Source organism: Prunus dulcis, unplaced genomic scaffold, assembly GCF_902201215.1.
Source record: "Prunus dulcis unplaced genomic scaffold, ALMONDv2, whole genome shotgun sequence".
NCBI lineage: Eukaryota > Viridiplantae > Streptophyta > Magnoliopsida > Rosales > Rosaceae > Prunus > Prunus dulcis.
The window spans coordinates 28,605-40,814 of record NW_023010046.1 but is presented as its reverse complement, the minus strand read 5'-3'; the positions used below and the strand labels follow the sequence as shown (position 1 = coordinate 40,814).

Below are 12,210 nucleotides of genomic sequence, written 5' to 3'. Positions count from 1 at the left end.
TATTCACATCTCATTAAATCTGTTTTGTTAGATTGATAATTTGTTGCTGAGCATCTCGTTTTCTAATATGAATTAATGTTGAAGATATTTGACAGTTTAATCATTAAATCTTGTATGGAGTATCATACCCGCTACAAGAATTTTTTTGTTGAAAAAATAATGCAGAATGCTATACAATTGCATTCGACCAAATGATGAAAGGGAGAAAAACGAAGAAAGTGCATGCCTAAAGAAGTTCTCTCGTTGTAGTGGGGCATCTCAACTTGTCTATCCAATTTGAATTTTCCAAAGAAACCCATCTGTATTGAATTGTCTTTGTTGAAATGGAGCCAGCAAAGTCGAAAGTTCATGTCCCCAAGTAGAAGGTAGGCAGCAGATGTAGCAAGATATACCACTTAGTGGACCCCTATTTCTTATTATGAACATTTTGATTTTCATGCTCTCCATGATGGCAATACCTCATTCACATGGAGCTTCTTTGAAACAGCTAGATAGCTTCTTTATTTGGTTAGCCAAAGGGGCAAACACGTATGTGGTAGGGCATACATCAATTGGTATATGTACATATCTGCCTTGTCATCATGAAAATTAGGTATTATCTATTCTATATATAGATATTAATGAAAAAGGATTTTGTGAAAATAATTTAAGACCTAATTAAGGGGGAGTTCGTGTAATTTTTAAAACTTCAAGGGATTTTGTGAAAACACAAAAAATCTTAGAGAGTGTTGGTATAAATATCTCTATAATAAATAATAAAAGAGTATGTTGACACACCCTTCTGTGAATAGAAAGACTGGTGTAGATAAAATACATTTGGAAGTTGACAAAGAAAAAGGGCACTAATCTCATATGTTTCAACATCAGTGAGGTGTTAATTAGTTGAATTGGCCCATATTTTTAGTGTGTTCCCAAGTGATTTCGTGTGTATGAGTTTTCTCTCCTTCCCCTTTCTAATTTGGAAAAAAACAAAAACAAAAACAAAAACAATCTCATATGTTTCACCCAATACTGGAACCTTCTTAGTTTTGATAAGACAGATTCTTCTGCAAGGAATTGGTAATTTCCTATCATTCTCAAGAATCCAAAGTTGGGTGGTTCAAAATTCTTTCATCCCCATTAGATGACAATTTAGCCCCTGTAAAATGATGATATTTACAATATGATGGTCGAGAAGATACCTCAATACGACGTTCTTCAAGGAATCTAACTCAGTGAGAAGAAATGAAATGAGGTGATCAGAATTTAGAATTGATATTAGTTTACAAATTAAGAATTTAGGAATAAGGAATTGGAATCGGATCAACTACTCTCATAATTTTGAGGGTATTTGATTATAGATTTTACCACGGAACTCTCATAATTTTTTTATTTCGTATGTGTAAGTAAACGGATGAGAAGTAAAGAATTAGAATCATTTTATTAAAAACCATGTTAGTAAACACATGAGAAAGAAGGAGCATGAATGACATACCTATTACTGATAAGTAAACATGCGATAAATATTGGACCTCATGCAATGTACCAAATCATACTCTTTGTTTTGAGTTATCTGAGGCTAAATTCGAGGAAGGCAGATTTGTAGAGTTGGAAGTCAGAAAAATTCATCCATGGGGGGTTGATTAAATTTTTCGAATGAAGATAAATTAAGATATGGGGCAACTTGACCCAAAACAATGTTATGGATCTCATTGATAATATCTATGGATTAGAATGATAATATCTAAATTAAGATTCAATGTTGGATTTATATTATAAATAGTAAATGCTACATATGCACCAAACTATCGGGACATGTGTGAATGCAGATGAGACCAAAAAGATTCTGTACCTGGAATTATGCTATGCACTAATCATGTGCCTAAGAATCACACAATTAATGTATATGCATGCAAAGAATATGAGAACATGACGTTTTTCTCTTGAAGTTCTCCACTTGTTAATTTTCTTTGTAGTTTAAAGTCAAGAGATGAGAAAATTTGATGTTTTGCATGTCTCCTAGATTTAGCTGACAAGTTTGTTGATTTCGTTAAAGTACGGTATTAAATTCAAATTCCTGATGATATAGCGCATTAGTGTGAGTCCAACTTAAGATTTTTTCAACGAAGAAAAACAACTATCATTAAAAGTATCTCTAAGGAAAGAAGCAAATGAAATAGGCAAAATTATACTATAACAACCTAGGTGGCATGTTGCCTACCCATTTGTCTCATGAAAAAAGTTGGTCACTTCAAGGGACTAGGCAATGAAAGTCTACAAACTATTATTATATTATATATTTTTATCTCTTACATTTACTATTATATTTTATAGAAAGTAGGTGAGAGAGCAGAGATGATGTTTTATTATAAAAAGCAAGTGGGGTCTAATATATCTCTTTACTTTGAAGTAGGCAATATTGCCTTGTTGGGGAGAGTAAGTATATTTTGCCTACCCATTTACTCATTCCCTTGGAGTATGAAAATGCTGATGTGACAAGGCAAATGAGGTTTACCTACTCTTTTGCCTCTTCCCTTGGAGATGCTCTAACTAAACCAAATGTTAATTGGTTCATAGCTAGCTTAAATACTTCTAATTATAAGTAATTTTAAATAATTTTTATTATTTTATAAAGGGAAAATAAGGATTGTTTCATTATGTTTTACTCTTTAATATAGATTTTAATTTATTGGCCAACTTGCTTTACCCACGCCTGCGAACTTAAGCACATTGTTTGATTAAGTACAATGGTGCTTCTCTTTGAACCCTCATTTTCTTTTATTTTTTTTTGGCAAGACCCTCATTTTCTTTGATAAGTTGATCAAGTTCTATTCAGCCTCTAAAAGCACTTCCAGCGGGAAGCCCCAACCCTGGCAAGAGGCCCCCCAGTAAACGCAAGACTTGTTTGGGCAAGCATGCCTAATGCTGACATCATAGGCTAATTTAAATAACAAAAAAATTGGAAAAATAGAAGGAAAAAATATCAAAAATTTTAGAATTTTTGTATATATAATAAATACCTAGCAATATTCTTCACTTCTTACACCAAAATTCTATACAAATTCTTCTCCTCATATCTCATGTGAATGGTGGTTATCCTAGTGTTGCTATAGCAATGGGTGGAAAACCAACAAAAAAATTGCAAGAGCAAGCACTATTCACATGAATACTAACAGCCCTTACCTCCTCTTGCCTTTTGCCATGACAAATAGATGAAAATGCTCTAAAATTAAGCTGAAAAAGTCTCTCTTTTGGGGATAATGGATTTACTTTAATGCCCTTTACAAAAACCACCAGCCACTCTAAACCATGTAAAAAGTGATTTACTTTAGCCTTAATTTCAAATGAATAATATAACAGCAGTGCGCAGTTACATCATTTTTCTTGTTCCCTTGCCTTTCTTTTCAAACGAATAACCCTACCGCAGCAGACACTTTGGTCCACCCCTTTTTAATTTCACAAGTCTCATCAGAGCTGTGATTAACAGACAATGTAGTCAAAATCTGCGGTATATGGTCATTACTAGGGTGACAATTTCCAACATGACCTGTTAAACGATTCGAAATCTGCACAGAAAATTAGGTGATTAATCCGCACGATTAAAATTGTGAGTCAAATTCGGGTTAAATTCAGGTCAAATTCGAATAAACCCATCATGACATATTTAATAATCTATTGGGTTTTCTGTCAACCCGCTAACCCACAAAATGACCTACTTAACTCGTTTACTGTTTAATTTTAAATTATTATTATTATTATTAATAAATATGTGACATGCATATATTGATATGTTCTATTCTATTCCATCATGAACCCTACTAAGGTAGTGGATTTAAACCCACCCAAATGAAAATTCTACCCAACTTTTTAATTTTTTTTTTGGTTTTTGAATAGCCAACGAGGTCTAGTCCAGTGGAAAATGGCCTTGAATTGCAGACTAATAATTTCATGTTCGAACCCCTATAACACCGTAGTGATAGTGTGTGTGAGAAACCCATTCTCCTGTAATTTAGACAATCGATTGTACTAAAAAAGGTTTTTAATTAGGTTTTGTGTAAACAGGTTACCTGTTAAACATGTGACATGTTCAATAATTTATTAAACAGGTTACCTATTTTGGACCTAATAACCTAAAACTACTCGAACCTAACGATACGACTCATTGCCACCCCCTAGTCATGTTTAATTACTAATGAAAGTAATTAAATGATCAACAATAAAGAAGGGATATGTTTGGTTTTAGACTCGATTCATTAGCATATGGGCCTGTTCTGTGTTGTTCATAGGTAAACTCGTGATATATTAATAAGAAAGGTAATTGTGTGCTCGTTGCTACATGGGAGGTGGATTCTATGTCCTATAGATGTTGTGGATTCCTATGTTGTTAAGCTTGGACGGTTAATTACTTGTGTTAGAATAGTTGGGCTTTTCCTTGATGGATGCGAACCTAACTTAACGTATATATATATAGCAAGGTCCCCTTACAAGCAGCCACACTGGTTTATGCATGACTAGTGAGGAAGATTATATAGTCAACAATTTATCAGAATAGTTGTATCTCAGGTTAGTATCCGAGGTTGTATATGGATTCTTGAAAGGAAGGAACAGAGAAAAGTTTATGTATGCTTAACATTATCATATTTGAGCGAGAACTAGAATTCATCATTAAACTGAAGCACCAAGAAACTAGTAAAAAAAATACAGCGGAATGAACTGTCGTTTTAAACACATATATGAAGGAAATGATGAAGGTGGAGGAAAATGATCTCCCCTTAATTTCTAGTGCCTTATACCAATCTTAACATCAAAGTTTCACGTTTGTAATTAAAACAAGAGCTTTCTGCTTAAAGCCAGCAATTAACTACTGATTATATGAAGAAAGAAAAAAAAAAAAAAGCATACATATCATGAGATGAGGAAATCAAATGCAGTCAAATCGATCTCCATTTTCGACTTCTTCTGGGAAGAGATTATTTAGGATCATCTTTCATAGTTGCCTTGAGGAAGCCCTTGGGCTGCAGTCCAAATCCCTTGGCATCCGATCTCTTCATGATCCTCAGCCTTTTGCATGACTCAATAAACATCCTGCAAATGACAAATATAAGTTATTGGAATATTTACTTCAATTTTTTGTTTTGGTTTACACCAATTTGATATAATTCAAATAAGATCCTCTAATTCAAAATCGATTAGTTATGGGTGGAGAGATCCAAGGCTGTAGGTAAATACATATGTATCTATGCTGAATTATCATGATGCTACAAACAAAATGAATGATATTACATACTCTCATGATCATGATGTGAGTTCCGCGTGACCCTATAATATCACGAGCCTTAATTTTATGAAAGGTGTTAAAAGTTAAGGAAACTGTTGAGATCTAAATCATTTTTTATTTATATTTAAGTAACAATCAACACTTTCACGACTTTTTGTTGTTGTTGGAGCAGATGCTGTACCTTACAAGAGTACAAAAGAAAGCAAAGACACTATCCAAAACCCAAATGTGAGTGGCAGGGACACTTCCATGACTTATTCATGAAAAAGTACAAGGTCTTAAGATAAACCATGAACAGTCATATCATATAATTATATATAAACTACATATGCTTCATTTGTTTTTTATTTTTTCCTTTTTATTTTCTCCAATTGGTATGTGGTAAAATTTTATGTGGTAAAATTTTTTGACTTTGGAAATGTGGTAAAATAAAAGTACCTTTTATTTTCTCTCCTCTAAATAATGCACTGCCTTATGGTGTCAAAGGACATTTTGGTATAATTGTCCCCGACATCATTATATGAAATGCTTGTGTCGGTAGTATGACTATGGGTCCAACGTAAGATATTCGAATAATGTGAGAAACTATGGAAGGACACTAATATAATTCTATGTCCCTTATATCTTTATCAAATCGACAAAATTAATAGAATGCATGCCTAATTAGTGCCGGCTTTGTGGACTTGTGTTAATTAACCCTTTACACTTTACGACTAATTAGCAACCAATTTTGACCCTCTAAGAATTGATTGATGATTTGTCATACAATTACTAAAGATCTTATTATCAGATGAACCGTATGTGCAAATTCAGATGCATGCATTTCTAGATCAATCCTAATTTTATACAAGCGATAATTTATTTTAATATAATCTAAATTATAGAGAGGGGGATTCGAACCTTGGATCAAAGAAGTTCGCTCTAAACAAGTTGACTGAGCTCATTTGCACTACTTAATTTAGCATGAAAGGTGTTTAGTCTCTCTCTTTATAAATTTTTTAAGAGTCTTTCGCTTAGTCAACATGGAGACTTGACTCAATTAGGTCATCAATTGACTCGTATCAATTGGGTTAGGGAGAGATTTTTCTCTTCTCGAAGGTTGTATATGAACTTTTGCATCTCGGCCATCTAACACCTCTGCTTGTTAGTTAGAGTTTTATATAAAATTTAAAATTGAGCAATGTCAAAACTAATAAAGAATTCATTTCCATATTTCTAACTAGAATTTTAGTGCACACAAGTTGGGATCAAAAGTAGTAAAGAAGCTTGGTTTGAAACACTTACTCCCAAGGGACGTCTCCCACAAGCATCCAGTCTCCATCTTTGTCTTCATAAATAGGAGCAAATTCGCAGTTCTCTGCATCCTTCAACACCTCGCCTGTCAACGCATACACAAAATTTTAATACCATTTTCTTTAGTTGTTTTTCTTTTTGAATTTTGTGATGCTTTATGTGTTCATGCAATATTTTTTGGACAATACTTTCCTCCTTACCTTTTATTGTGGCTCAATTACAAAGTGACATGTGTCCTCTTTTTTGAATTGTCAAAACGGAATTTTTTTTTACAATTAAAAAATAGAGGACACATGTCACTTTGTGGTTGAGCCACAATAGAAGGTAAGGAGGAAAGTATTGTCTATATTTTTTTTCTTCTTAAAATTGAAGAAATCAGCTTCTTTGACCATGTTTATTTTTTCAGAGCACCACTCATTTGACATATCTAATTATATATATACAAAAGTGTGGTATAAAAAAAAATTAAAATAGTGTTACTTCTGAGTGTTTTGATCTTCTTTATATAAATATCTTAGAGCATGTTTGGTATTCAATTTGAATCCAACTTTTAAACTCATGACAGAATTTGAGTCCAAAACAAAGAAAACATGTTTGGTAGCCATATTTTTAAAAACTCAAACTCAAGAACAACTAAAAAACACCCTAATTATTAAAAACAAAAAATATCTGTTTTTTCAGTTTTTGTTAACAACTCACAAGTTCTCAAATTTTTAAGATTTGAAAACAGTTTTCAAGTTGCATACCAAACAAGTTTTTGAATCTTAAAAATAGATTTAAGAACTCCTTATTTTAAGAAAAAATCAAAGTTTTTGAGTTCCCTATATGAATAGAATACCAAACGCCCCCTAATGTTTTCCCATAAAATTTCTATATGTATAAGTTTAGTTTCATGCTATAAGAGCTTAACATTTAAAACTTTAAACAGTAAAGACCAATTTAAATTCAATTGTGCAGAATATTACTACTCACCGATGCCAAAACAACCAAATAGCTTCTCCAATGCCACAGCAAGATCTACGTACTGGTTGTGTATGCTCAAGTCAATTTTACGAAGAAAAGGAGCTCCATCCATGCTAACCTTGACGTACATTTTGGACGTCTCATTTAAGCTATTAATCTTCCTCCGGTAAGAACACACCGGAGGCCACCCCACAACTTGGTTCTTCGTTTCGCTTTTCCGGTCGTCATCACTGGATGTGCTATTATTATGTCCATCTCCGCCAGCAATCTGTGAAAAAACCCTTTTCTTCTCGTTTTTGTCCACCAATCTTGGACCACTGGATAGCCCCAGCCTCAGCTCTGTGATTTCAAGCCCTAAACCTTCTTTGGCCATTTGGGTTTTGATAGTTCTGAGAAATTTTGTTTGTGTTGCTTTGCTTTTTTCTTGATCAACTGTTGATTGGTGGGAGATTGGGGTTTTTTGTCTGTACAGTTTTAAGTGACTAAAAGCAAGTTCTTATATTAGGATGGAGAAGTTTAGAGAGGACATGGTGGGAGCAATGACAGGTCAACTAGGGCTTAGTTGGTCGGTCACATGAGAGGCAGAAGTGGGGGATATGTGCTCCCTACAAACACTAATAAAGGCCGGCACCAGAAGGTGGATATGGGACAGATCCTGAGGCTGTTGGTGCTTGGTGATTTGGTGGGATCGGATCTTCACCGTTTGATCTTGTGACTTGGGACAGGTCATGTGATTTCCTTGATTATGGTCGGGCTGATTGTTGGGGTCTTATTTTAAAGAGGGGGCTGGGATATATGGCTGTATCATGAAACATGGGAGTATGTTTTGCAACATATATGATCATTATTCATGCCATTCATCATGCATATGTATGCATGAGTACTAGTGAATCATGGTACATGTTACATACATAATTATGGCTGCTGGCTAGAATTATGTACCTATTTGTATTAGTACATGTATGAATATAATTGCTTGTGCATGCATTGATCCGTATGATGGCATGATGGTAAATGGATATGTGAAACATATATACTAGCTGTAATTATAAAAATAACCAAGAGGCTTTCAATTTGCGAAGGTGTCACAACCAATGTTTTGCTAGCAAGAGAGTATATGTGCGACTATTCATGGAGAGAGACTTTCATACAACGAGCGCAATGATCCGCGGTGAAAGGATCCGATCCAAATTCCGCTTTGGAATTCGAGTCACTTGGCAAATGTCGGGCACAATTGACTTATTTGCCTTTCTAAATACAACTTATTTTAAATTTAGCCTTGACTCCTACCAAAAATTCGGCAGAGTCTCCCCTGTAATTTGTTCAATCCCAAATTTACACATGTCAAAACAAGCATGTATATCTATACAACCAATTGCCAGTACTTAAATATACATGCCAACAGTTCAGTTCTCAATCTAGGGCAACATATCAGAGCAATTACTAATAGTTTACAGATGAGTTAATCCTTTTACAAAACAAGGCTTCTATAACCTGTGCACGTCTATAGCCTGGGGGCGCAAAACATTCAAAAAAAATGTGAGTGGACAAAAATAAAGGTATAGAAAATAACACATGGATATACTAACCCCCACTGTAAAAACAGTTATGTAAAACTGAATATTAAATCTTCATTTGAATCAAACTAAAATCAAAGCATTCACATATTTATATACGTATATGCAAATCATGTCCAAGATCAATAAAACTCGCATAAAAACACTGTAATCAATTTAAAACTACCACATAGGTGTACCCTTTTAATTCCGTCAATTCCCCTGGCAGGTCTCGGTGACACAAAGTCAACCCGAGCAGCAAACTGGCAGGATTCAGGGGACCGTAGTCAGCCTGATCCCCATTCCTGTCTCTCACGGTTCAGGCGTCCCAGAAACTTGTGAGGCAAATGTCAAGTGCACTGACAAACTGAAAGCAAACTGGATGTCCGTGGACATCGTCATATTCGAAGGCAACATATACTGAAGGCAACTGTTTCTGTAATTGGGTACCCACAGTGGTTTAAGAAAATATAAGATTTCTAAAAAATATGATAAATAACTGAATTTTTTTGTTAAATCTGGAACTCTGCTTCCATTTTATCTGATATAAATTTCAAACTCTACTTCCCATAACATTTAGCATTTTAACTAGGCAACATATAAATAAAGATATTTAAATTCAACAAAACATGCTAGGAAAACCACAATCAATAAAACTTATTCAAGATCAAATAATGGAATTTATTTGCATAAATTCACTTATAAAATAAAAGTCCACTCACTCCTGGTCCGAGCTAGCTAGACCTCCTGAAGGTCCCTCCTGCGGGTCTGCGTGGCCCCGGGTGCCTGGTTAAACCACCATGAATATTTAATTAATAAAACTGCTCGGTATAAGTATTTAATTAAAACCCTGACCCCGGCTCCTAGAAGTGCGTGCACTAACTTTAAAGTCATTCTTATGCCCACTTAAGCATTTCAGATGTTTAGAACTGTCTTAAAAGACCTGAGACTTCACTAAATGATAAACTGTCATATTGGTCAATACGGAACCTCGTGGGGTCCACGACCTCCAATTGCCAATCTGGGAATTCCTATGGGTTCCTCACATTTAAATACCCATGTCTTGCTAGTCTGGTCTGAATTGGACGGTCGGATTGACCACGATCGTGTAATCGCATAATTTCTAAACCCTAGCCCTAGGGTTCGCAATTTCGGAGTATCCGGGACTCCGATTCACAATCCGTCGAATCCTACACAATTCTGGAATTATCTAGAATAACATATCTGAAATTGAGTACGATCCAACGGCTCAACAGTATTGAACCCGAAAATCGCACAATATGGAAAATCCGTTCGAGGCTCAAACGGTATCCAAATTGAGATCCGCGAATTCCTACGCGCTCGTGACAACCTAAGGATCGCATCAAGACACAGTATCTCTGCACTACCCTCGCCCACGCGCCGCCTCACGCGCCGGCAGCAATGGGTGTCCAAAGCGATTACGCATCGCCGGAAAAACTCAAAACCACGGCTCCAAACTCCTATCCTAGGTATAACACCATATTTGGAACCACTTTTGTTCTTGGACCTATCCCAAAAACTGACCAGAAATGGCTGAACATGGAGGCCGAAACTCGACCGAATTTCAATTTGAAAACTGGGCTATCTACGATCAAAATTGATGCAAACCTATCCAACCATCAGCTAGAGCATGGAAAATAGGTAGAAATCCATACCTTACTCGACAAATTTGGAGGAGAATTGAAGGAGAACGAGCGGTTTGAAATTTTGACAAAACCAGTCTGTTTTTCCGCTATTTCCGGCCAGCGCCGGTTGTTTCACAGGCGGAGAATGGTCGGAGAAGGAAGTGGAGACGGTGGCGGTTCGAACAAGACCGGTCCCGTGGCCGGTAGAGCTCTGTGGCGGCGAAGGCTGTTCCTGGAAGGCGGCGGCAGCGAACAGCGGGAGAGGAGAGAGAGAGAGAGAGGAAAACTGAGGGAGAAGAGAGAGAGAAGGGATAAAAATCTGATTTTTTTTTTCTCAAATTACCGTTTTGCCCCTCATGGTATTTTAACAGCATTTTCTTCGTTACAGCTCCGATTCGAGCCCACTCCGTGTCTACGGACTCGTTTCGTCGCGCTCTACGCAACGGCCTAAGTGGAATTGTCAAATTCCTTTTTGTTCAAAAAGTCAACTTTTCCTTAATAAAATATTCCAAGGGCAAAATTGTCTTTCCTCAAAATAAATTACTAATTAAATATGAATTTTTGTTTTGGGTCATTACATGCGGGATAATTCTTTCATGTGTCATTGCATTATTGGCTGGATATAGCAAAATAGTGTTATCCCCGTTGCATGTGATGTGACAGTATGGGACATTTTAATTAAACATGATATGTATGCAAATTTAATCACCAATTTTAAACACGTCATCTTTTACTGTATTGTAATTCTCACTGCCACGTGCCAAGAATAATGAGGAGTGGTGTGGTCTGGTTTGGATCAATTTTACCTCAAAACTGTGACCATTTAATCCACCGTTGAGCGGTACAGTTTAGTTCGGTTTGACTGGTTAATTACCTAACTTTCAATTAACCCCTTATCCTATTTTTTTAATAAAGAAAATAAAGGATATGAACCTTCTTTTTTTTTTTTGTTAATGTCCCCCGTCTAAATCGTCAACATTTCACCCTAAACACCCCCCTCTCCTCCCCCCTCAATTTTTGCCTCATGAGTCAGAAAGGAGAGGCGGCGACAATGGAAGGGAGGAAACAGGTGGGGAAAGTAATGGTCTGGTTATAGGGGAAGAAAACAGAGGAGAAGGGAGGCACAAATAGGCCTAGGTTTGTTGGTGGGGATAGGGTTTTCTTTTTTGTTTTTGTTCTCTTTTTGTTCAATTTTTGTTCATATTTTTATTTTTAATGATTTAACAAAAAATGGGATGAAATGTTGAGGACTTAGACGACAAGGAAAACTTATGTGAACCTCTCTTGGAACATGTAGTCAGAGCCAAACATATGAACCAATATATTAGGGTTGGTATAACCTCTCATGTAGGATGGTATAGTTTTTTTGTGGATACACTGAGTGGACTTTTTACTCGTTAGCGTATCATGTTCTAGTCAATGGCGGAGCCACAGAGGTGCAAGGAGGTGCAACTGCACCTTCACTCACTGGAAAATCATTTGGAGAGGTCTGAAT

The 12,210-nt window shown here is 35.8% G+C and overlaps 1 protein-coding gene across 1 annotated transcript; it reads right to left on the bottom strand.

Moving 5' to 3' along the window:
- Nucleotides 1–4,619: 4,619 nt before the first annotated feature.
- On the bottom strand, nt 4,620–8,052 carry LOC117612680 (auxin-induced protein IAA6-like). Its single transcript, XM_034341346.1, has 3 exons — nt 7,523–8,052; nt 6,542–6,635; nt 4,620–5,064 (listed from the first exon to the last, which is right to left on the bottom strand). Exons 1-3 carry the CDS (start codon nt 7,884–7,886, stop codon nt 4,950–4,952), a joined length of 573 nt encoding a protein of 190 aa, XP_034197237.1. The 5' UTR covers nt 7,887–8,052; the 3' UTR covers nt 4,620–4,949.
- Nucleotides 8,053–12,210: the final 4,158 nt, after the last annotated feature.